The sequence below is a fragment of the Lissotriton vulgaris genome, chromosome 4_1, assembly GCF_964263255.1.
Source record: "Lissotriton vulgaris chromosome 4_1, aLisVul1.2, whole genome shotgun sequence".
Classification (NCBI taxonomy): Eukaryota; Metazoa; Chordata; class Amphibia; order Caudata; family Salamandridae; genus Lissotriton; species Lissotriton vulgaris.
This window is the reverse complement of record NC_141691.1, coordinates 1,209,893,163-1,209,918,777: the sequence shown is the minus strand read 5'-3', so window position 1 is coordinate 1,209,918,777 and position 25,615 is coordinate 1,209,893,163. Positions and strand designations below refer to the sequence as shown.

Sequence of the window (25,615 nt, the reverse complement as noted above, 5' to 3'; positions counted from 1 at the left end):
AAGATAAATCTTCCCCTCACCAGACATTAGGACAGGATCAGCCTCCTCAGGGAACTGATCTTACCCCTGATGAAGGAACTGCCCCAGAGGTTGTTAGGCCTGGCCTGACAGAGCCTCTGATGGCAGTGGACCCTTCTCAGGTGGGATCCAGTCTGGAGCAGGTAACCTGCCCCTCTCTACCTTGCCTTAGTCAGCCCAGGGCTGCAGAGGACAAGAAGGACAGTGAGACCCAGAGGGCCCCCTGTCAAATAAAGCACCCCCATCAACAGATTAGGGGCACCAAAACTAGTAGGCCTAGTAAGGTGAAAACTTTAAAAACTCCTGAGGGAGCCCCCTTAAAAACAGTTAGGGACCTCCCACAGATGGATTCTGTTGGGCACAGCCAAACCTGGGACCCAAAGGGCCCAAACCTGAACTGTCCCTCCAGCAAGCCAAGCAGAGGGACCCAGCCTCCAGCTTTAGGTAGCCAGAGGTTGACCCTGAGAGCTCAGTACAACTCAGTTGAAGAAAGAAAGGCACACATGGTGGAAGATAATTGGAGGAAGTTGAGCCCAAAAATAGTGGAGCCTCACTTCAATACTCCATATCCAAACCAGCCTTTAACTTTGAATAAACACACCCAAGGTAGTGATTCCCTATGGTGGAGACCCTCTAATACCCCTAGGGTGAGGGACTGCTTAGTGGACCATGAGACAGGGGGTACCCATGCTAGTGCAGGTACTTCCTTATATGGCCACTCAGGCAATATAGGCTTACCTGGCCAAGGATAGCCTTATCTCCTTTCGTTTGGGGGGGGGTTATGTAGGAAGGTGGCTACCTGACTATGGTTACCCCAGATTTTTTGCCCTGTGTTTAGCTGGTTTTCGACTTAGTTGGCCTGGTTCCCTGCTAATCAGGGCCCCAGGCTATCTGCTCTCTCTGTAAAATGGATTCCATGTACCCTAGGTGCATAACTAGATTGGCTTGGGTCACCTTATCAGCCCCTGTACAGAGCACTATAGGTGCCCAGGGCATAGGTGCATCCAAGGCCTACCAGGGGCTGCAGCATATCTTTTGCCACCCCTGGCTGGCTATCTAAATTGACACAACTGGCTGATCACTCAGCTGGGGCAAGTGGGTGTAATCACCCCTTGCTTAGATATAGTATACCTATATCTAAACCTATATCTGGACACATATATAGCCTGTAAGCCACTCCTATGGAAGGCCTCATCAATCCTGGAGGCAGAGTGCGTGGTTTTATGTGAGATGGTGCTCTGGCATGAGCTGAGCCTGTCTGCAGCTGTCGGGAACAACTCCCTAAGCTGATCCGGGATAATGCCAAACCATATACTATTAAGTGCATTATAATCCTCGCGGTTATATGTTAACTTTGGTTTGGCTTTATCAAAACATGTCGTGTAAGGTGTCATACGAATTGGAATACTACCCCCTCGCCAGTCCTGGCGACGGGGGTAGCATTCCACCCCTCTAGAGGGGACGACATGTTACTTTTGCTAAAATGCGGTTGATTTTTAAAAGAGCCTCAGATCCACAAAATGGATGCTTCTGCCACAGACACATGTCTGACCTCCTGCTGCTGACCGAAACTCAGCAGAGGAGGCCTGGACAAAGGATTTCCTGTCACAGGGAGGTGTGACACCACCCCAGACAGGAGATAGTGGATTGTAGCAGGGAGGTTTGAATGAAACCAGACAGTGCCTGGGGAGCACAAGGCTTCCCCTTGCATAATCCTGTCAAACCGGTTCTGGGGCAGCCCAGCCCCAGCTCCAGTGAGACCTGGACAAAGGAAAGGGGGTGTAACCACCCCCCTTCCTGGTCCCACCCATAGGGGAGGGACCTAGCAGGAGATCCACCCCTCAGATTGGAATAAGAGGGGGAGCAGTGCCAATGCAACTCAGATCATCCTGAAGAAACATAAGAAACGAAATCTGGACCCTTCGACTTTCTACACGACGTGAGAAGACTGAAGAATCTCCCTTGTGGTCAAGGAGTGACCACCCTGTGCAAACAGGCACCATCCAGCCCTCGACCCTTGCTTTGTTGCAGTTCCCGCCGGAACTCGAGCGACAGAGATCGACGAGATCAAGCTTGCCTGCCTTCTACCTGCCCGATCCACAGTCCCTGCAGAGCTGAGACCCGTGGAGGCGACCGGAAGCGTGGGGCACGCCATCTTGAAAAGGCCACGAGACGCTGACCGTGCGGCCCACGAGTGACCCTCGAAGCTGTACACCGGGGTTTGAGAAGCCCCAGCCCCGAGCTCCACTTGCACCAAAGCTCACCCCTCCACACTCGACGAGTGCTGCGTGGGGCCCTTCTGCTTGTGTGCGCTCGACGCGTTGGCCCGGTCACTTGCCAGCTGGCTTGTGGCCCCTGTGCCGACGAACTTCGAAATACGACTTGCTTTTCTGGTTGCTCCAGATCTGCACCAGCTCCTGTGAAAAGGAGCACCCACTCTGACCCTCCTGGTTCGAGTGATAAGCAATCTCCCGGTTCCGCGTGGATTGCTTTTGCCAAGTGCTGTTTGCTACAATCTTCAAGCCGACGGTGCTGACGGCGAGAGCCTACGTGGGACAGATCGTGACCTGCTCCTGGACGTCGCAGATGCCCCAGAGCCCACGTGACAGCGGAGAGAAGCCTATCGACAACCGCCTGATTGCGCCCGACATTGCCTGGTTCCGTCCTGGTTCCACCCTGGTCACTGCTGAGTGACCCAGACTCTGTCCCCTCTGCTTTCAGGTACTTTTCTACATCGATCCACCCTTGGATCGCACCGGACACTTCTGCTTCACAGCGCCTGCAGCTGCAACAGCTCCAAGCACCCAGAACCTGCGTGACAGAACCCGACGCCACTTCGACCCTGTGCACCCACGGCCTGTGGGTGAGGTAACTTTGCAACGCCGGTGTCTTTACACTGGTACACACCTCTAGGGTCTGTGTCTAAAGTTTTGTGTTCCTAGGTTCAGCGGAAGTATCTTTTAATTCACTTTAACTGACTTTTACGCACCATTGACAGTGCATTGGTGCGCGCCGCACTTTCCGTGCTGCACCCGTCTCCTGTGGGCTACTCCCGACTTCTTCATTGCTTGTCCTGACTGCTCCCAGCGAATCTCTAGGCCCTAGGCCTAACCATTGTTCGATAAGTGTTACTTATACCACTTTTTTAATATATGGTCTGAGTGGCCACCCGCCCTCATCCATAAACGTGCAACTTTATATGTGTAACAGTGCTTTTGATTTAACGCTTGTGCCCCTTTCCTCATAAAGAGTACTGGGGAGTAATTTAGAAATAAATACATATATTTTTATAATATATACTTGTGTGGTGTCCTTTCATTTGATTACAGGATTGTATGTGGTAAAACAGCTCGCTTAACACGACCTCTTAAGTTAAGCCTTTAAGGCTGCTTAGTCCATGCTACCACTAGGATAGCTTGTCTACAAGGTTGACTTACAACCTGACATCTTTGGGGTTTGTTTGGACTGATAACCAGTGGTTCCAGAATTGGAAACACTACCTATCAGGCCAACTTCTCACAGTTATGGATAGCGGTCTTCCCCCTACCTCGATGGGCTGTTTAAGGTGGACTTGCCACAGTCTGTAGTAGACCACCCACAGGCGATGGTGATCCTCTTGACGTAGATGTGTTCATAATCAACCAGCCAAAGTCTAAACATGACTTCTTCCCTGAGGTAACCATTTATTGGTACTTTCCTTGACATAGTGCGTTACAGGGGCATCCCTCATTCGCAGCGACTCCATGACATTCGAGCTATGACCTCTATTTCAGACTCGGCGCCGGATCTTGGTGAGACAAGCTCTGCTGCTTCTTTACCTCTTAGCCTCCTGCTTTTTCCTGGTCAACTATGGTAGGTGGCAAATGTGGGCTCTGCAAAGGAATCTGAAGTCTGTGTACCCAGCTTTGTGGAAATGCGATGGAATTCATTCAGATTCTGGAAGGTCCTTAATATGCAGTGATGGCTGATAAAGTAGATTGGTCCCGTGGCAGGCCCCTCTCCCTTCCCCACCAAGAGGTAAAGTCAGTGAAGGTGCATCACTACTGGTTTGGGGAAGTTATCTGGGAGAGGAGGAGATTGGAGGACTGTGGTCTCTGGAGCAAACGAGACTTCTTATCAGTGTACTGGAGCTATGGACCAATCTATCAGAGCTATAGAATGCCCATATCGAGGAGTGGTCTGAAATTCCACTCAACATTTGTTGGACGTCACGGAAGCGTGACACGTTGCTGGCATGCTTAAATAGAAAGTCTATTCAAGACAGGGTGTCCTGGGCGAATGAGAGGAAGGTATAACCCAGTGTCCCAGTATTATGTGTTCTCCAGACATCTGCAAGTCCAAGGGCGGAGGTGAAGTCCGTCCGGCTGTTTGAGTAGGTGTCGCCTGTCTGGTGGGGCAACAGTCCTTCTTGTCACAAAAGGTCATGTTAAAGTCCCCTCCCATAAATAATCCACAGCGAGGAGTTCCAGAAGGACTGCAACCAGGTCTGGGAAAGTGACCTTGTGCATCCCGGGAGGGACGTATATGGAGAAGAGATTAATCATTTCACCCTCCTACATCCCAGAAAGGTACGCATACCTGCCCAAGTGGTCTGACCAAGTGCGGTTAACTATGATGGGAAATTACTTCCGGAGAAGTGCCCCCGTTCCTCTAGAGCTAAAAGTAAACCCAGCAAATGCCCCTATCTTGCATCCCCATCGATCCATTGCCCTGCAAGCAGTGCCCTTGAGGTGGGTTCTTTTAAGATACCGGAGGACCACTCCCCCTTGAATTTATTCCCTAATCCATTGACATTCCAAGACAAGCATCTAACCTTTGTACTAGGCATTGCATATTGAGTCAAGGCACTGTATCAAATAGCATGCTAATGTAAGTTCAATAATCCGATTGGGAGTGTCAAATAGGAATGTATCAGCTTCTCCTGTTCCTGCACGGTCAATTGTTCTGGTGTTGGCTAAGAAGTGAGGTCAATAATTTAAAGAAAGGAAAAGAACAAAACTCTTTAAACGTACCCTCAGCCCCCGTCCACCCACAACCCGAGCATGAACACAAATCTCCCCCCCGTCTCCCTGCATGACTGTCCCGGAACTACCCATCCCCCCAACTCTGCAGAGCGCCTGTCGTCGCACCCCAACTTTAACATTACCATTTGGGAGAGCTTGATTCACTAGGGATGGCTCCCGCTGCACCCCCACATAATGGGATAGTGTTACCCCTGGCCTATTCTGCGTAAGGGGCAGTACCTGACAAAGCAATATTACACATTAATTGCAAGTCATAATGTTAACCCCATGCTTAAGTAATTTGTCTAAAGGAACATGACCCCATTTTTCAAAAGGGTATAGTATAGCTTAAGTGTGAGTACCATGTCGTCCCTCCCATCTAAGTTTGTTAGTTCTAGGGGGAGTAGTCCTTGTGAATGAGTGGACTTGCACCAGCATTCAAGGCGCTTTTTGCCGTGGTGATTCGTGTCCATTTTACCCTGTTCCTTAGCAGCTGCACTATTGGGGGCCTTGGTATGTTGTCTGTGCTGCTTTTGTTGATTCCGTGATCCATTCCCGACAACCATTCACCACCCCTCAATCCAGTCCCATGCTTCTTCAGGGTTAAGAAAAACCAGGCCCGTCCCTCCGACTCCACCTGCAGGTTCGCTAGAAACATCTTGGAATATTTAATTTCCTTGTCCTTAATGGCCTTTTGACCTCCAAGAAACTGCATAGTTTCTTCTGGACCTGCAGTGTGAAGTCGGGGGGAAAAAAGGTTATCGTTGCATTTTGGTATGTGACCGACTGGGTGCTACGGGCTGTTGGAAGTGTAACTTCTCGGGCTCTAAAGTAAAAATATGGGTGATGATGGAGCGAGGGAGACCCTAGCTTTGGGCGTCTGAAAGGAATATGATGATCTTGTTTGAAAAATGCTTGGAGAGACCACGAGGTTGCAGTTCCTTAAGAATGAGCTCTTCGACAAACAAGTCCACTGCAGATCCCTCGGCAAGCTCAAGAACTCCTAGTTATCCTAGTTTGTAGTTCTCTAGACAAGCTGCCATTATTTTTTTGGCAGTTAACAACTCACTTGCTTGGGTCTTAAGAGCTGTAGAATCATGGTGCTAGGTGGTTGTAGAGTCGTCCACTTCTTTAAATCTTGTACTTATGTTCTGAAGATCTGCCCTTAGCAAAGAGACCTCTGCTTTGGTGGAATCAATTAGCTTTTCCAGAGCTATGTGGACTCTATGGATTGCTGCAATGAGCGCATGTAGTGTGGGCGGTGGTTCTTCAGACTCGATTGGGCGGAAATTTGAGGAGGACTTTGAGAATCGGTTGGTGTATATACACCCCCCCCCCCCCCCCCCAAACTTCAGTGCCGTAGATCTGGAGGGTCTCAGTTAGTGAGTGCTCCTGCAATGTTGTAGACCTTATGTTAGGATTCTATCCGCACAGGCAGCCACCAACAAGGGGTATCCTCTGTAGCCTGGTGGTCAAGATGTATGGGATAAGTGAGGGTCCCTAATCACCAAACATGCCCACCACCACTATCATGCACACAGGTGGGATGCCAGTCGTATTTGCAAATCAGGTATGGGAACAGATACTCAGGTAATCTCCAGCACGGCCAAATCCGACGACACCATGCAGAGCTGAACGATGCCAACTTCCGGCTCCCACGGGTGCTGCTCACCAAAAAGTTCTTGATCAAGTCTGACACCTGGGGATAATTCTAAGGTAAGGAGTCTGAAGCTAGATTTAGTCTCTACCATATAAGGCTTGTTGAAGGTATGTAACTTGGTCACCATGGCTGAAAAGACTCATGGTGAAGTTAAAATCTAATTACCTAGTACCCTTATGTAATTATTGTAATAGGAGTTCTATTCTCTCTGAGTTTCCCTGAAATGCTATCCAAAATGTATACATATTAACGTTTTGGATCGCACATCTGTTAACCCTTTTGTTGCCTCTGCCTACCAGCTTATGCTGCAGAGGACTGAGCAAAAAATTACCAATATGAGAGTTAAAGTCCCTGGGGGGTGGTGCGAAGAAGTTCATGCATTTGAAATGACCTCTAAAGCACCTGTCCCATTCATAGATGTTCCTCAAGACTCAGTGGAACTAAATACTCGGGAAGCCTAGATCAAGTGCTAGGTATGGGCCATTTCCTTCAAAATTAAGAGAATTGCGGTTTATGGTCATACATAGTGTTTGGAGACATGAGTGAGTTCCACAATGTTAAGGCAAATTTACCATTTTGATTTTTTAGTAAATGGAACTCTGTGATCATTTTGTATCCACAAAGGAGGTCCCTGGAAAGGAAGTGCATCGCTTTACTTGAAAAACTGGGAACTGACAGCCTGGTAAATTGTATTAGGATGTTGCAAGGCCTCAACGCTGATAGCTGATTACTTTACTCTTTAAATAACCTCCTCAGCCAGTTCGAAAGAAAGACACTTGCTGGTGCTGGAGAAGAAAAGAAAGATTTGATGATGCTTCTCAGAGGGGTTCCTGACTGCCTATATTAGTTATGTGGAGCGTTGTCTCCAGCTCAGTCGTCTTGCCACTAGCCCTCTTTTGCAGTACTCATACTGCCAGCTGTCTACTCTTGAGTTAACAAGGCTTTCCCTCATGTCCAAAGATTCTATTTAAGAAATCGTAAATTGCAACAAATAACGAGTCGCATATGTGATTCCTTAACTGCAATATACAAAATGGGGTTGTTAAAAGTGGTCCCAATTTACGCACCGACTTAGGTATTTTGAGAATTGGCCTATGTATTAATACTCTCGAAATACCGATTCGTAAAGTTGTAATTTGACCTACCTCATTAATATGCTTGAGGTATGTTATACATTGAGACCCATTGCGATTGGCTGAAATAACAAGCAGGGTGGCATGCTGGGGTCAGCAAACCACAGTGCATGTGATTGCTTTTAAATAAAGCATTTTTTTTAAATGCAGCCCCCTTTCCTTAAGGGAAAACAGGATGCATGTATAGGAATTTGTGCAAACCTTTTCTATGAGCTGGCATTGGTCTCATGGAACGTTTTTGTGAACATTCACAAAGGGGAAGGTGTCTAGTGAGGAACCCTTCCCATTTGGCAATTATTTATCACCTGTTTGAGACGGTGGTAAAATTAATGTTTTGCAACTGGATTTCGGTCGCAAAACATTATTACATCCCTAAAAGAATCGCTATTTAGAAGAGATGGCTTTAACATTCCCCTTCCAACTACACATTTGATTTCTATTCCCCAACTCAAAACAAATCAAACTCAATTAGTGACTCAGTAGCTTTTGGTAACATATGACTGAATTGCTAATTGTGTTTGGCAAATGTTAAAATGCCATTTTGCGATTGATAATGCTCAGATTTTTTACGAATTAGTACTGACTGTAAAATGGTTTGATACATGAGGGCCATGATCTCCATGTGTGTGAAGCTTGGATCCAGAGTAGCTGAGAAATGCATGCGAAGTTGTTGTCCTTCCTGGGAAGAACATTCCTGGAAGAGCCTGACTGTGGAGGAGGCTGAGAAGTGCCTCTTCCCAAGGGGAGCTATGCGGGAACTCATATTGGTAACTTAATGCAGTTGAGATAGCCCAAGAGATACTCAGTTTTGTACTGATAATGTAATTGTGTAACTTGAAAGATTGCATTACTTGAGTCTGGTTACCCTCCATGTCAAGTCGTTGGACGGGACAATACCAGACCACTGAATCTGCATCAAACTGCATGAGGTACGTGCACCCTGAAAGAGATCCTGTGTACGGCATTACCTGAAACCCTGTCAATTGACACACTTACACCCAGGACTCACCTCACTTCAACTAGCTGGCTTGCTTAAGATTTAAAACTGTTAAGTCATCTCCAGTCTAGGACAGCACTACTGATCACCATCTTTGTCTTTCTGATTCCCGCTAGTAGACTACTCTTTAAATACAGCTCTTCAACTTCAAGGCAAAGCTCCAGCAGAGGGCCCTGCATCTATGATCCAGCTCGCTACACATTTAACACCACTTTACCAAGTGAGACAGCCTAGTAATAATCACAGTTACAGCATTACAGATACTGAGAAATGGAAATTGGTGTTCCTTAAAAACTCCTATCCTCCTTCCTAAACATGAATAGATTCTAAAGTCATCTAACCCAAGTTCTGATTCTAAGACACAAATGAGTCATTGGGAAAAGTCTCAGAGGAATTCAGATTTGCCGGAAAGTGTCAGCAAATAAGTGTTTAGCATAAAGCTACACACTTGCAGGAAAGCAGAGACCCCTCAGAGTCGGAAAGGATCTGAATCTGAAATCTAACTGTGTGAGACTAATCAAAAACAAGAAGTTTTAAGAGCAATCATATCTTTCCTCACTTCACCAGAAACCCATTTATTTATCCTCACCGCAGAAGGTATCAGCAACATTCTTCGGATTTCTCATCCCATAAACTTGGACAGTCACTGCAATCTTGAGCATCTCCTTACTCCTGATACGCGATAAATAGTAGGCTTCTGCAGCTCGTTAGTTCTTCACGTCCTTGCCTTCTCAGGCCTCACTATCAATAATACAACAATACCCCTTTCTCTAACCATAAAATCATGAGAACGCACCTGCAAAAGACAGAACACACAAGGCAAGCAAAAATAAATTTCAAAATTAAGGCCTTTTGTCAAGCTAACTTTAGTTAAATATTTCAGTGGGCATTTTGAATATGTGATCATATATGCCCATGGAACTTCAGAATAAATGGGTTCATGATTACATATGCAATGCGCTTTAATAAATGCAGTATAACTTGAAACACAAGTGTAAAGGTGTACGAGAATTACATGTCTTCACAGTTAAACAAACAAATCGACTACACACGTTTGAGTCTCTAGTTTCTACGGTGAATGCATATCAGTAATGCATTAAATGGTCCATTTCATGTCATTAAAGTTGAGGTACACAACGTATAAAGTGTCAGGTGTATGTCAACATTGCACTTCTGTGACTTGTAAGGATGGAGCCTCAATTGCACTGCTCCAAAGCTGTTTCCTCTGCGAGCCAAACTGCGCCTTCGACATGTCACCTCCAGATTAGGGCTTCTTTACTGTAAATAAGAACTCAAAGTTTCCTACTCATGCTGTGCCACTTGCATTGTTCTTGAATGGAAGCCCGGTGACCCATTTTCACCTTCTCTAACAATCTCCCATAGTTCTGCCCGTCGTGGCCCAGAGTTGACCAACTCTGTGCTAAAGTTACAAGCTGAAAACCCTTTTCTCATTCCAAATTGTATTCCTTCAAATACCCCTTTGTTTTTGTTTATAAAAAATATATATATTGTTGCGACATGTAGGGTTATAGGATAAAAAGATCTCTAGCTTGAGGAATATTGCACATATTTAGCATATCTGTGTGAGTATGCTGTCTTCCCATGGGGATTCCTTTGATCGTAGTAGACCTACCTGATTAATAGTTCTTCGTGCCTCCTCCACCTGCCCCATGAAACCCGGTTGTTATTGAGTTTGTGATCAAGAGGCATTTTACTCTCTTGATGAAATGTCTGATTCATAGCAGCTTTTATTGTTGGGGATTGCATTGTTCCGTTTAATTGGGCAGGTGCATACAAGATGGAGCACATTAGATCTTTTGATCCGTAGCGCTCTTAAATGTTTTCCAATTGTTAGGATTAACAGTTGACCTTTATTACACCATGAGTCTGATTCTGTAGAATGTTATTAATGGTGATTTACAGAATGATTAATGATAACGTGTTGATTAGCATTGAGTAAGACTTCACAAAACGATAGTTTCTTTTGTGCAGGAGGATAGCATCCATTCAGGGCTTCTTTCTTGCTTTCACATTTTTTTGTTTTTCCTAAACATCATTTATTGAAGGGTATGGAAACAAGAATCTTTCAGGGAGGTCACGATTCATAATTATAATGGTTTCTTTCCCCTTAAACGTACAAACGCATGTACTGTAAATCAAAGAAAATTTATCACATCCAAGCTTCATTGAAATAACTCTTTTCCATTGCAACTTAGTACAATATGATTTATTACCATATACTCTGTAGAGGTGTGATCAGTGAAAGCTTGGCCCAATCAGAACATGTTGTGTTTTGTACAAAATAGGTCAAACGTCCCCCCGCAATGTGATGAAAAATGTTGACAATTTATTTGGGGTACATCTTAACCAATACTACCAGTTCTACCCCGTGGGTCATAGTAAGTAACCTGCAAGATCCTGGGGCGCTAGCCCTTTCCAATGATAGGAAATACTATTGGACATCCCAGCTAGTATCAAATAATGAACAGTAAATATTTATTGGGCCAATGCAATGACAGAAGACTGGCAGGTCGATGAAGCATGCAGTTAGACTGAAGAATTGTGTTGGTTCTCGCCCACTGTAAATTGCAAGATGCGATTTGTTTTGGGAGGAGAGATAAAGTGCTGAACATTACCTGGGAAGTATATGGAAAGTGACATTTAAACAGTGCTCTCCATCCTCTTTGCCCTGGTGAGGGGAAACTGCTTTGGGAGGTAAATGCATAGCAAGGTTTTATAGTTTGTAAAACAAATGTCTCGAGCCGTACTGGTGATATGGGCAGTCATTGTTCTCAGTTCAGTCTTAGAAATAGATGAGGACTTTGTTCTACCACATCTGGATGTTTTAAGGCATTTACAGGCTAGATTAGCCTCAATTCCTTTGATTGACAAGTTAACAATCGTGCCACATTATTCTCAAATACTGGTATGATTTATTAGGGGTTGCTTAGAGGACAAGCTTGTGCGTTCGTTTCAGCGTTAACGTAGTCTTCAGGATATTTTTGCAGACCTTAAGAAGAAGTGAAGTTGATACCGGTCCTCGAGATGCAATCGGTGAAATAATACTTGTTGCAGAACACTCACTTGTGGGATTTAATTACCTAGAGAGAATTCTGAAACTGCCTCCCCAGAGTTCATCAGGTGCTGAACTGGGAAGTAGCTATTGGTCCTCCAGATGCAGAGAGTACAAGAGGGGGGCTTTCAGGCCCCTAAGAGAAATAGTCAATGGTGCAGAGCACTCAGTGGATTTTAAATAGCTAGAGAGGATTCAGACACTGCCTCCCTGGAGTGCATCAGGAGCTGCAATCAAGCTGGTAGCTTTTTGCATATGGAACTAGGCTGCTTAAGAAATCGGTCCATTTATGTTGAGGTCAGCATAGTGGTCAAGGGGTTAGTGGACAATAAACAATGGCACTCTCCTTTGTTCTGACTACTACAAATCTTTACAGATGAGCAACCTATCACTGACCCTACTTTGTCTTTAGCACAGTTAGTAGGTAGGACAAACAATTCCCAGAAAAGGATACAAAGACACCCACTCTGAAAAGATTGGATTAGAGAGCTATAGTATCTCATGTAAAAGTTAGGATGAGAGTGAGGTGATGGGCCACTTAAACTCACCAAGGTATTTGGACCATATACTCTCCACATTCATTTGCATGTTTGCCACTTTGATCTCTGTCATAGGGGATATAGATTGATTAGAAAATCAGGGCGTATGTGGGATTGAAATGAAGTTAGGGTTTGCCAGTGTAATCTCCTCAGGGACCCACCAGTCAGCAACATTTTTTTTTGCTGTAATGGGAAACACATTAAACACCGTGCTGCAGCACCACCTTTGCTTTCAACATATTTGTTCTACACAGTGAGACCTTCACAGCAGATTTTGCACGTCCTTATGTGCTGTCCATTAGCTCTGCCATCTATTTGCCATTTTATATCCGAAGTTTGTCTGTCCTGTTTCCACTGCAAATCCCTTTTCCTTCTTTGCAGTTTCCAATACATGAGAGTTTTAAGAGGTGGTCAAGCTAAGTGAGTAAGCATTACTTATAGTAACACCTGCCCTGATGGTCAGAAGCCTTTATTACCTCTGACTTCCTCTGGAGCCATTATATTCACCTTGATTTTTCATATTGCTACAAACTGAAGGAGACACAGGTATAGTGTGCATGTAGAGCACCTACATATTTGTGGAGGCAAGCAGTTGTTTCTTATCTTCTTATTTACCTCCAAGTGCCCAACATTCAATGGTAACGTGGTGCCTTCTAGACTACATACAAAACAACAGTTGATGGACAGAATGCAGAACAGTGTCATACATTCACCCCAGTACAGTGATCTGGGCCTAAATCCATCGTTTTTTTGTACTCCACACCACCTCAGTTCAGACATGGCCATATGCAAATCAGCCTTGACCCTGTGCCTCATGGGAACAGTCCAGCCCGAACTGCCAAGCCATGCCTTTCCTGGACTGGAATCAAGCATCCTAGGACCGGTTTCTGGCTATCAGCCGTCTTCAGCCAGGATAGCTTGACTCCAGTGGTGTGGAGAGCATGGGACTCGCGTCTGAGCATACCCATCCCACTCGGGTGACAAAATGCAAAACAACAGTTGATGGACAGAATGCAGAACAATGTCATACATTCACCCCAGTACAGAGATCTGGGCCTAAATCCATCGTTTTTTGCACTCCACACCGCCCCAGTTCAGACATGGCCATATGCAAATCAGCCTTGACCCTGTGCCTCATGGGAACCGTCCAGCCCGAACTGCCAAGCCATGTCTTTCCTGGACCGGAAGCAAGCATCCTAGGACCGGTTTCTGGCTATCAGCCGTCTTCAGCCAGGATAGCTTGACTCCAGTGGTGTGGAGAGCATGGGACTCAACGTCTGAGCATACCCATCCCACTCGGGGTGACAAAATGCAAAACAACAGTTGATGGACAGAATGCTGAACAATGTCATACATTCACCCCAGTACAGGGATCTGGGCCTAAATCCATCGTTTTTTTGCACTCCACACCACTCCATGACTATAGTCATGGAGTTACTATGATTTGTATACTTTATATTGTCAGGATGTGTTGTTCATATGTCCATTTTTGTTACTTCTTCTATAATTCTATGTGGAAAAACATTTTGCCTTAAACCTTTCCTTTTTTTCCTAATAGCGGATCTCACCTTTCTTTGTGATAAACGTTGCAACAAGAAACGCCAGTGTGGCAGACACAAATGTAATGAGATTTGCTGCGTGGTAAGTACAGTGCATCACTTGTGCCTGTAATGAGTTGAAACTGCTCCATTTCATTGCTCTTCCAGCTGCATACTGTCCACTAGCAATTGTAGCAAATGGAATCCCTGCATGAACAGTGCGGAGTTAAAATATATAAAGCATTATTTATGAGGACAAACACATAATTACCTGTACCTTAAATCATTATTAGATTCATTATTAGATTAACAGATGCTTGTTATGAGATTCAGGAATATTCTTGGCTAATAGAATTAGTGCAGTGACGGGATGAACCTCTATCCCACATTACACTGTCTTCTTCGCTACGCCTGGCAGATAGGGCCAGGAAGGGGATTGAACAACTGAGAAGGATTGCTTAAAAATACCTTTTGTAGTAGTCACTGGAGGATGCAGTTGGCACACACAGCACTTTATTATCCTATAAATAAAGAATTATGCTTGATCTATGTATAGATAAATGTGAGTGCTGTATGGATGGTATTAATAAAGTAGAACCCAGCACTACCCTAGACATCTGTCTGCAACGCAGACTAGCATCAGAAAATGTGCAGCAACAAAATGCTCCATATGTTGTGCATGCCCAGTTCCAAACATGCAGCCTGGACACTGACCTTCGTTCAGCGCAAAAGGTGGATTCTTAACAAATGGAAACATAAAGGCCCACAAAACAGAAAACAAAGTTCTGTTTCAAGGTGGTTCATTTTTTGCGCCTATCCAGCAAGCTTCTCTTGACAGGCTGAGCATATTATATAGAGCGTAATATATGTATAGCCTTCTTAGATCCATGCAATTAATGGTGCCCAAAATGACATCTTCATGAAGTGCACCTGAGATTGCCCTTACCTTATATCCTTTGAATAGGACTTGCAGTGGGATGGTTGGCAATATTTTGGGAAAACTAGTCAATAGGAGCAGGCGATGGGTTTAGTGTTCAGCAGCTTTTAGGCACATGCAGTCCCTACAGACTATTTTTATTGACTTAAAGGAACACAAGCTTGTGGTCATGTTAGGTGTTTAAGTGAGATGTGAGCATAATGAATCTTATACCATTCAGACAGAACTGATCAATAATTAGTTTTGGTGTCTTGTTTCTTATCTAGTTGCCTCTTCTCCTCCAGTAGCATTGGAGGAATTTACACATCATATCTTTTCAGTATTGATATCCCTCTAAACCCTACCTTTAAAAATGTACCAGCCCCATTGGCAATATGTTTTGTAGCTGTAACAGACGTTCTTCGGTATAAGTATTTTTTATTAAATCCTAGGCAACCCACTGATCAACTCAAAGAAAGACTATTCCCCTTTAGTTTTTAACTGGATTGAGATTCTCTTCTTACAAAGGGGAATCTATGGAAAGGCTCATGCTGAAAAAGAGTATTATTGACCAGTAGCTGCTGTTCTTTGGTTTGCATCCCTTCCTTATATCCTTAAGTGACAAATGTATCCTTCTCTTTTGTGAAGGTGTTTTTCAAATACTTTCCCAAACTCAAACATATTCATTTTTTAACATAATTTTATTTGCGTTTTGTTATTTTTTTAACATTATAATTTACTTTATATACTGCTTAAGTAATAGGCAAGGTCGTTTTTATATTTGTAAAGTATGGTTACATTTTTATATGAGAACAGGTTCAACTGTGGTATTTCCTTCAGATGCCAACTTAAAGTATTAAGCTACATGTCCCATTGTCCTTTATATATAGCCTCTACATTCTGAAAAGAGATTGCTCTCTTTTTGTCCAATATTAGCAATCTGATAGAGACTTCAAGCTACGGAGCCCTATCCTTTGAATTTCTCAGGCGTCGGGCTGGATCTGGAAACTTTTGCTGAGCAATACCCCCTGCACGTGTCGTCAAGTGGTTCTATTCGGCTCCGTGTGACGTTGTCGGTTATGACGTTGCAGTACCTATGTAGGCGCCACCCAGGCGTGCGGACATCAGTTCTTTCCACGCCACTTAAGGTCCGATCCTGGAAGTGCTACCCCTCTGTCTTTTTTGACAGGCTTTTCCTCGACTTTTGTTGACCTCCTGTGATATTTTAGGTATTTGAACACAAGGTATCAGGTGCAAATAAAAAATCTTTATTGTTCCACAAACTAAAAAGGCACTTTTGCTTCCCACTTTTCAGTCAAGAGGTAGGGGAATCTTGAACTCTTCTTATCCTCCACACAAGGAAAGGGCCTTCCGTCGAAGAAACAAAATAGAAAAAAGGCTATTCAGGACAAACGGTCCTGAGAAGATCCTAATTAGGGAATTGGGATTGAGGGGCGAGCTAAACACCCAGTTTCTCCACCACCAGTGTCACGGTTTTCCTTTAAAGCTGCCGCCTTTACACGCTCCCAGGCCCACAGCTATTTTTCTGCCAAGCATGCTCAACCCCCTCCCTTCTCCTTTAGCAATGTCTGAGGTGCCCTTGACAAACCACCCCCTGAGGCAGCCATGTACCTCAATGAGCTATGCTCCTCCATGAACGTGGCTGGCATCTTGTGTTGCTGGATAGGGTCCGGCTCCCTCCTTGCACTTCTCTCCTGGCTCTATGGTTCCAGGTCTAGTACGGGAGCCTTCGATACTTTCAACCCTTTCGTCCTGGGTTTCGGGGTCCCTTGTATGTTGGATCTCCGTGCTGCCGTCGTCCGTCCTTGACTCCTCCTGCTCACTCGGGATGACGCTCTTCTTCCTCAGGACACCGGATGTGTAGTTGTTGTGGAGGTAATGTCTAAAATCGTGGGGGTTGCTCATCATAGTATTCAAAGAGCACTTGCGATATATATTACTATTATGTTCTAAGACTAGCGAATCAGTCATTGTCATGTTCATTAGCTCAAGGAACATGTCCTGTTGTGCTGCAAGGGATGTCTTACAGAGCCCTCTGGCCTCCCAACAAAACGCTGAACTTTCACTAGCAGCTCATTTAAGGAGCCTCCGAGAACAGGTCGCTACGGAGGGGTTGAAGTTTCAACTTCCATCGGGAAGTAATTGTTTCTTATGATAAGAGCCAGGTTAACTAACCTTGTGGCCGCACGGTCCTTCTTGGATGTTTTATATTTTCATAATGCTATTGCGGGCACATATTGTGGGACAGGCTTGTGTGAAATTACGATTTCCAAATTTTTAATGTAGGTCAAGAATGGCCAAAGGAGGGGATAGGACCAGAGCTTGTGTGTAAAGTCACCTACTTGGGATAAACATAGGGGCATGTAGCTCCTGCTTGTGGGAAACATTTATTTAATAGTGGCTGTGGAGAAGGAACATCTGTGCAGTACAACATACTGTATGAGTTCGAATTTCACATTGCAGGATGTCAGATGGGGGAAACTCAAGTGCTAGCGCCCATTCCTACTTGCCTGGAAGGCTTTACTTGCCTCTGCCTTCCACCTGTCCCTCAGCTGAGTTAGTGTTGGGGAGGCATATTGAATTAGGGACCTATAGAACCAGGAAATACTCCTCCAGCCATGGTGTATGGAGCTTGGATAAAAGGCTGAGGCTCGGAGGGTGAGCTCAAGAAAGGCCAGAGTTTGTGCAGTGTGTGTTGGATAGTTTTATTGAGTAGGAAGTGGCCCCTGTGGAGAACCAGTTTATTCCTCAAATGAGAAAAAATGTCAGGCATCAAAGAGATCACCAACAGTCATTAAATGTGGCTCTCAACAGTGATTACAATTCCTTGGGCCAATGGGCCCAGCAGGATAAGGAAAGCCTGGCAAAATAATTGCTGGGGTTTAGGAGTTTACCTTCCTCGTGAAATTAGTGGGTCGTGAATAACATTACAGCTCCACATGGAGGAGTTTGGGATGCGGTTGGAAGTGGCGGGCATTCATAAGCAGAAGGGGGTTCAGATCATCCACCCATACGGCAACTACTGCGTGACCAAAAGCTGTGTGCTAAACCATTGAAGTTGAGCTGCGTAATTGTGTAGTTCGAAATGAGAGGCCCCTAGACAGCTTGCATCATCAGAAGGTAGAGAATGGCAAGTGCCAAATGAGTTCCCCTTATATCTTTTTTTAGATCTCGAAAAATTTTGTAGGGAAGGCTAACAGAAAGGTCAAAAATAGGAAAGGCAACCATTTTGAAAGTGCCATGCGTTAAATCTGGGCCAGAGAAAGGGATTTTCAAAAAGCTATTAGAAAGGAAAGGGCTGTCACTGCCCTGGACTGATTTCTATCCTGAAGATCTTTGTCTAAATGATATATTCTAGTGCTGAGGTAGCAAAACGTTGTGCACTCCAAACTTAAAGGACCTCTGCCCAAGTTGAGCTGGGCCCCAGCAATATTAGGAGTCAGTGGAAAGATGCACAACTATAGCCAATTTGTACGAAAACCAGAGACAGCTGTGAAGTTTGTGGAGATGTTGTCCTATTTCAGGTGCAGTGTCCTGGTAGTCCTTGAGATAAAGGAGAAGATCATCTTCATAAATAGAGACTGCCTAAACCCCATCTGCGAGTGGGATTGCTCTGCTCATCCCATCCCTACTGAGGCAATGTGCCAGCGGCTCCATGGCCAGGGCACAGAGGAGAAGGGATAGAGGGAAACCCATCTTGAAGGAGAGAGAGATTTTCTGACTCAAACTTTTGCAGATGGACATAAGTAAAGTCATTTGTATGATTTGGATATTAAGGAGGTCAAAACCAAATCGGCAGAGGATTCAAGAGATATTCCCATAAAACTGTGTCAAATGCATTTTTGAGATCCAAGCCAAGGACCACTGATCTCAGCCAGGTTAGTGAGCGGCTTCTAGGATTTTGTAAAGGCGTTCGAGATTCAATGAGGTGTTCCTACAATGAATGAACCCATTTTGATCTGGTTGAATTAGTCTGGGAAGGAGCAGGAGGTTTGAGAGTCCACATTTATTCAGTATTTTATAATCCTAATTTAGAATGGCTAGGGGCCTGTAATAGGATGAGTAGCTTGGAGGGCGGTATGACTTTAGCAAGGGGGACAGAACAGGGCCTCTCTCTGGAACAAAGAGAGATTGCCCTCTTCTAAATACGCACTACAGAGTTATGCTAATTTGGGGGCAAAAAGTCTGGAGTTGGTGTGGTGAAAGTCCATAGTGAGGCTGTCTGTCCCTGGCATCTTGCTCGTGTCTTAATTTTCTTTGAGGAGCTTGGTGTGTCTAAGTCCTGAGGAGAGACTCCAGGAAGTGGAAGGTCAGCGAGAAAAGCTCCTTTATGTGGAGATGGCATTTCTGGGGCTCCCTATAAAGGCGCTTGTAGTTGTTGCGAAAAACATTTCAGGCATCTTGGTCGCTGGGTAATCTTAGACCGATGGCTTCATTTTCTGTGAGGAGATTGGTGTGTCTAAGTCCTTGCAGTCCTGACCAGCGAGGTAATGGAAGGTCAGCGATAAATGCTGGTATATGTGGAGATTGGTTATCTGGGGAAAAGTATAAAGGCAGTTCTATTAGTCACAAAAACCAAGTTGGATTTCCTGTTGAGTATGAACTAGAGTCCCTGTTTGGAGCATGAGCTGAGTGATTGGGGTCTGAGCGGTATCGCACATGGTGAGCAAAGTGAGGATTCTTCCCACATTGTCCCCTCAGAGTGCACAAATGTAGCTTATTGTACATAATCGAATAGTCAAAGCTCCTTTCATTGGGAGGCCTTGATGGTCCTGGCAGCCCTGAGGGCATTTGCACAAGATGGGTCAGTGACAAGATGGAGCTTGAGTGGTTTGACGTTAAAGAGTTGGTTTGGTTTTAGGGAGGTCTTTCTCAATCTACCTGCCGGGAAGCAGAGGCCTCTTCAATGTTGTGACAGCGTATGATCAATTTGAGAGCATCCACTTGATGGAACAGAATGAGGTAGAGCCTCTATTGATTCTGAAATAGTCGCTAATACCGTATTACCAGGTAATTTCTAAAAAAGGAGGGCCCTCTAGGACTATATCATGATGGCACCAAGTAAGAATGGTTGGGGGGGGGTTGTTGTCTGACCCCGTTGAAGTGTAGTTCACATTGGATAAGGGTAGGATATATGTTTAGCCCTTATAGTCAAAATGAGTAAACATTAAGCAAAGTTGCATCAAGGACATTATTCGATCGAGGTGTAAATAAAGGTAGTGGTGGAAGAGTAGGAGTATGGATGGAGTTCTGGGTTGTGATGTCTCCATACATCCGATAGGGCCCAGTTTCCCAACCAATCTACTTAGAATCAAGAGTTATTAATTGCAGGTACCTGTTTAAGGAGAGGATGGGACATATCCAGACTAGGACCTAGAACAGCTTTGAAGTCTCCTAGAATCTAGAGAATGTGGGCCCAGGGTTCGAGAAACCTTGATAGTTGCACTAGAAATGTGGGTTGGTCAGAATTCAGTGCAATTTTGCTACCGAATACCAGTGGTAAACCGTCCAGGGATCCCACTACTAACACAAAACTACCCTCGGGGTCCAAGATGGTGTAGCCATGGAAAATGGAGCTCTGGCACACATCCATATCATGGCTTCCCTGACATAAACTGAGTAGCCTGTAAGGGAAATCTGTCTCTGCCAACATTTCTGGAGTTTGGGACCCTCTGCGGGGGTCATGTGGGACTCTTGCAGTAAGGTAACATTTGAACCTTTTCGACAAAGAAATTAGTGCATTGTATAACATCCGCTGGATTGCGCATACCCCTGGCGTTCCATGAGATTAGGTTATAGCTTGTAGGTTGAGAACCAAGTGTGTAATTGGCAAAAGCAGGACTGAGGTAGGCAACTGAATGGAGCTGAGCGAAGGAAGCCAGGGACTACCACACCTTCTCACCGGCCTGCAATACACAGGAGGGCTCTAGGTAATGAGGTGACAGAGCATGAGGTAAAGCAAAGGTGGGATAAAACTAGAACTAACTGGGCAGCAAGCAAACAGTATATCACCCAAACATTAGTAAAAGCTGTGCTGACTCCTAATGAAAAGAGCATAGTTCCTACCCAGTACATAAGAAAGGTTACTTTACCTTTGATGTAGAAATTGTAGCAGAAAGGATAGGATGGGGAGTCTACACTGACAGGAGGGCCTGTTGGCTTCTTGTGTTGAAGGTGACCCCCCCAGTGTAAGTGGGGGGGGGGGGATGCTGGGTGGATCCATCGGTTGGATTATGCGTTGGAGACTGGAATCTCATTTAAACTAGGTAATCTGATGTTTAAGGGAGGTGGGTCAACGTAGATGGTGATTCCTGGCCACTAGGTGGATAGCAGGATGAGGCAGCATTGTCATTGTTGTATGAGGATGAATCGCTGGATAAGGCGACCGGGTTTTGGAAGGATACTGCCACCACAAGAGTCTTTTGCTTGTTGTCTCAGGGCTGTTAACTTGATGGAACAGACGAGGATGCTGGGGACCCTAAGACAACCTCTATCCGCATCACTCAGACACTGTCCTGGTGATCGGAGTGCTTGGACGAGGACTGCTGCCCCCCTTTCAATACCAGGCAACCTCTTTCTCCATGAAGAAATGTGCCTGGTTGCCTGATATGATCTTAAGCTTTGATGGGAAGAGAAGGGAGTATTTGACTCCTATCTCCCTGAGTTTTCTTTTGATACCTAGGAAAGAAGCATGCTTGTACTGGAGGGACAATGTGTAGTCAGTTGAAAAGCATCATTTGCTGAGTTTCTAATTCAACATACCCAGCCAGTTGTGCCACTCTAAGTACTTTGGATTAAGATTCTGAGTGGGCATAAAAGACTTGACCCATTGCTCGGTGATCTCTACTGGGTTTACCTCTTCCACTCGCCCCAGGAGCCTAACCACCCACCGATTGTTCTCCCCGGAGCAGCCCTCAGCATCTTCAATGCAGCCTTCTAGGAAGCGTATTTACTCTGTCAGGTCTTGGAGTTGGTGGTGATGGCCCTGGACCGATGGGGTTAACTCAGTCGAATGATCTACTTGGCCACCCTCTTCTGGTCAGCTCGGAGGAAGCTGATGTCTATAGCAATGGTTTCTACTTTGGCTTCAGTAGGGGACAGATTGAGCTCATGGCCTTTAGAAGTGTATCAAGTTTGTCTGAACTTGGTGGCATTGTGTTGTCCCTGGGTGCCGGTGGGGTATAAATCTACTGGGGTGGCCTCCAAGCGATCTAACTTGCGTTGAAGGAAGAAAAGGGCCGGGATAGACCATGCAGTTAATTTACTTGCAGGTAATGCTGTGTGATTGGAATGGGCTAGTTTGCTAAACCTCAGAGTCCCCCATATATGGTGTGGTCTCTGCGAATGCAGCATGAGCACCCCAACTCTTGCACCTCAGTTAGGGGGCGATTCCTGCTTGAAGGATGTCAAGCCCAAGCCTCATGAAGGGTAAAGGAACACGTGTGGCAAAAGGTTTGTAAGTGTAGAGATTGTTGGAGGCCCAGTCCTGATCTGTTTCACACCTGCATTCCACTGCGGGTGGTGGGCCCAGTTTCCACCTCCCCACTCGAAGGTGTCTTACTAGTAGGAAAGGCGGCTACTTAGGATGAGGAACTTCCACTTTTGGAGAGGTGATATTCTTGAGAGTATGGAGAAGTCTATGGGAATCCAAGGTGCTGGAGTTGATGAAGATTGGCGGCGCTCTGACCCGAGGAGGCCAGCATCAGTGTTGTTCATACAGGGCCTCAGACTGTCCTAAAATCTAGCAATGACTGAGATGAGCGGGGGGGCCGGGTCATTGAGTTCTGGTTGGCCTGCTTACTCATTGAGGTGTTCAGACACTGGTAAATGGGTAATGTCCTGTAAAACATTAATGGACTTACAAGTCACAGTATGCTAGGTATATATGTAGTAATCAGAAAAGGCAATGCAACAATCCTAAATATATTGAATACATATCACAAATGTATTAAATAAGTTACTTCAAATTCTTAAATAACAGGCAGCCGCATGGTCCATGTCTCTCAATAAACGAGAAACATGGACCATGCGGCTGCCTGTTATTTAAGAATTTGAAGTAACGTTCATGCTAGGAAGCGTAAGGCGTTAGCACGTTTACGTATACCCACCGGCTCATATTAACGTTGTTTGGCGGCTCGATATCCCTAAGAAAATATAGGATATCAATTAAGGGTCCGGGCACATCGTAATCCATCTTTAGGTGGATATTATACCGCAGCATCGGGAGACTCTTTCCCCGTATCTTCATACAGAAACTGTTACAACGATAAGCGTGCAAATCGTTTTTAAAGGCAAATATTGTGTTTAGACGAACTGCTTACTAGCTGAACACGATTTGAACAGACCTCTGCTCCGGCTGTATTGAATGCCTGTGTGACATATATACAAACAAATTTTGAGGGATGGTAATACATTTTCCTGAAGAAGGTGACGATATCTGTGTGGTTCACCGAAACGCGTCGATGCTTAAGGAGAAACATATTATAACTTGAGAGAAAACCGTTCTGGCGCAAAGCTTGATTGTGCTCATCAAATTTCTTGTGTCTCCTTTTTTACTAATAGGAAATCAATTCTTTCTTATTTTTCTGTCCCGTTACAATGTATTGTGTGTGATTTGTTTTAACCATATGTAATTTTAATGTATTCTGACATGTTTTTCTGATTTGGACCATATTGGTCTTTTTTAAATGTCTGCTGTATTTAATACATTTGTGATATGTATTCAATATATTTAGGACTGTTGCATTGCCTTTTCTGATTACTACATATATACCTAGCATACTGTGATTTGTAAGTTGATTTGAGTAGGTTTACTCAATTTTATGTATCCAAAGGGAACTTCTGTTTTTTGACAATTGTCTTTTGGTGGCCATTCCCTTTGGTATTTGGGTCCCTCTCTTTTATTAGAGAAACATTAATGGACCCCAGAGGTGGTACCCTGGATCTCCTGTCACTTACTTGTCCGGATTCAGCCACAGTTGCACTCACCAGTTGAAAAAGAACATAAGTTATAGGTGATATCGTAGTTCATGGGCCCTCGATGTTCACCTTGGAGGATTCACTGAAGTCCATAGTTTGGTGGAAATGGCTAAGCTCACAGAGCAAAAGAGCCTGGTAGGCCCACAGTTGTTTGACCTTAGATTTAAATCTTCCCAGACCAATGGGTGCAATGCAGTCATAGTGGTAGGTCAATTGTGGTGGTTGGGGTAGATGCACTGCCCTGGTGGAGCGCTCGGGGCAGAACAAACTTATCACGGGGCCTGGCCCTCGCACCCAGCCATGCCAGTAAAGGCTTCTCCATGCCAAGGCCCTACTGGAGCTGTAGGAGGGGGCACCCACTTTCACCTGCAGAGTTGGTTCCTAAGGCCTCAGCCACCATCGTCCCTGTCTGGAACCTAAAGCAGGACAAGTCTAGTAAAGGGCTCCCTGCGGACTACTGGTTATTACTGGGCTCTGTCCCCATCTGCTTCAGCTGCTCCTACAGTGACTATCTTCTGAGTGGGTTTTTTTGTCAGGCAGGTGCTTGCCGACACAGGGCAGGAGGGCAGCAGCCGTCAATGTGGGTGGGCCTCAGGACATCATGGCCAGTGTTGCAGAGGCTCCCCGTATGGAATTATTGCTTCCAAGTGGTGTTGATGTACTCCCTGGAAAAAAGAAAATTGATGGACGGAATGATAAACAGTGTCACACATTCACCCGCAGTACAGAGATCTGGGCCTAAATCATTGTTTTTCTGCTCACCATGCCATCCCAGTTTATACACAGCCATATGAAAATCAGTCTTGACCCTGCTCGCCATGGGAACAGTCCAGTTTGAACTGCCAAGCCAGGTCCTCCTTGGTTGGATGGTGAGCAACAAATCAATGGATTAAATCCAGATCTGTAACTGGGGTAAATGTTTGATGTGTTTCAGCATTCCATTCATCATCTGTTTTTTTGCTATGGTCGCCCTAAGCTGGAAGGGTATACCCAGATGTGTGTCCTGTGTTCACTGTGCCAATGGATTAAGGCTAGCTTGGCGGATGAGGGGTGATACCCCAAAATCGATCACAGGATGCTTGTTTCTGGTCCAGGGAAGACCTGGTCTGGCAGTTGGGGCTAAACTGTTCCCATGAGGAACAGGGTCAAGACTGATTTGTATATGGCTGGGTCCAAATTGGGATGGTGTAGTGAACAAAACAAAAGGATGTATTAAACCCAGATCTGTGTCCCTGGGTGATGATGGTTAATTAGGCAGAAATGCAGCCAGTTTCAGCCGTGGACAATGTTGGATCCCAACGAGGCAGACCGGAGTGACATTAAAAGACGTCCTCCATGCTGGATTGGCTGCCACGCCCCTCCAAACTTGTACGTATTCATAGCAAAGACTGTGTCAAAGTAATCTTTTTTCTCAGTCCTAAGATTGTCTAACATCCCTTCAACTTCCTAGCTTGTTCCTCTCCTTCTTTTGGACTGGCATGCTCAATTCAGTGCGCAAACAAGGACATGAATGTTCCCTGTGAATATGCCCTAATTTGACACAGATGGTGATTGTTGCATCTCATTGATGTCCAAGAGGAAGATACGTGTCCCTTCTAGGCCTAGTCTGTCTTTGTGGGTTTCAGAAGTCCTCCTCATGCACAAGCAATGTTTAGTCACTTGGAATGTCTTACCAGCCAGGACACCCGAAGACTCAAGTGACACCCTGTTTAATAAAGTCCTTCATCATGCAACTCTC

The 25,615-nt window shown here is 45.1% G+C and overlaps 1 protein-coding gene across 1 annotated transcript in view; it reads left to right on the top strand.

Annotated features, from left to right (window-relative positions):
• The window catches only part of NFX1 (nuclear transcription factor, X-box binding 1), an 892,403-nt gene that overhangs the window by 574,805 nt on the left and 291,983 nt on the right, over window positions 1-25,615 (top strand). Inside the window, exon 12 of the mRNA XM_086965422.1 lies at window positions 13,982-14,064. Within this exon, the coding sequence (XP_086821548.1) occupies window positions 13,982-14,064 (83 nt within the window). The remainder of the gene's footprint in view (window positions 1-13,981; window positions 14,065-25,615) is intronic.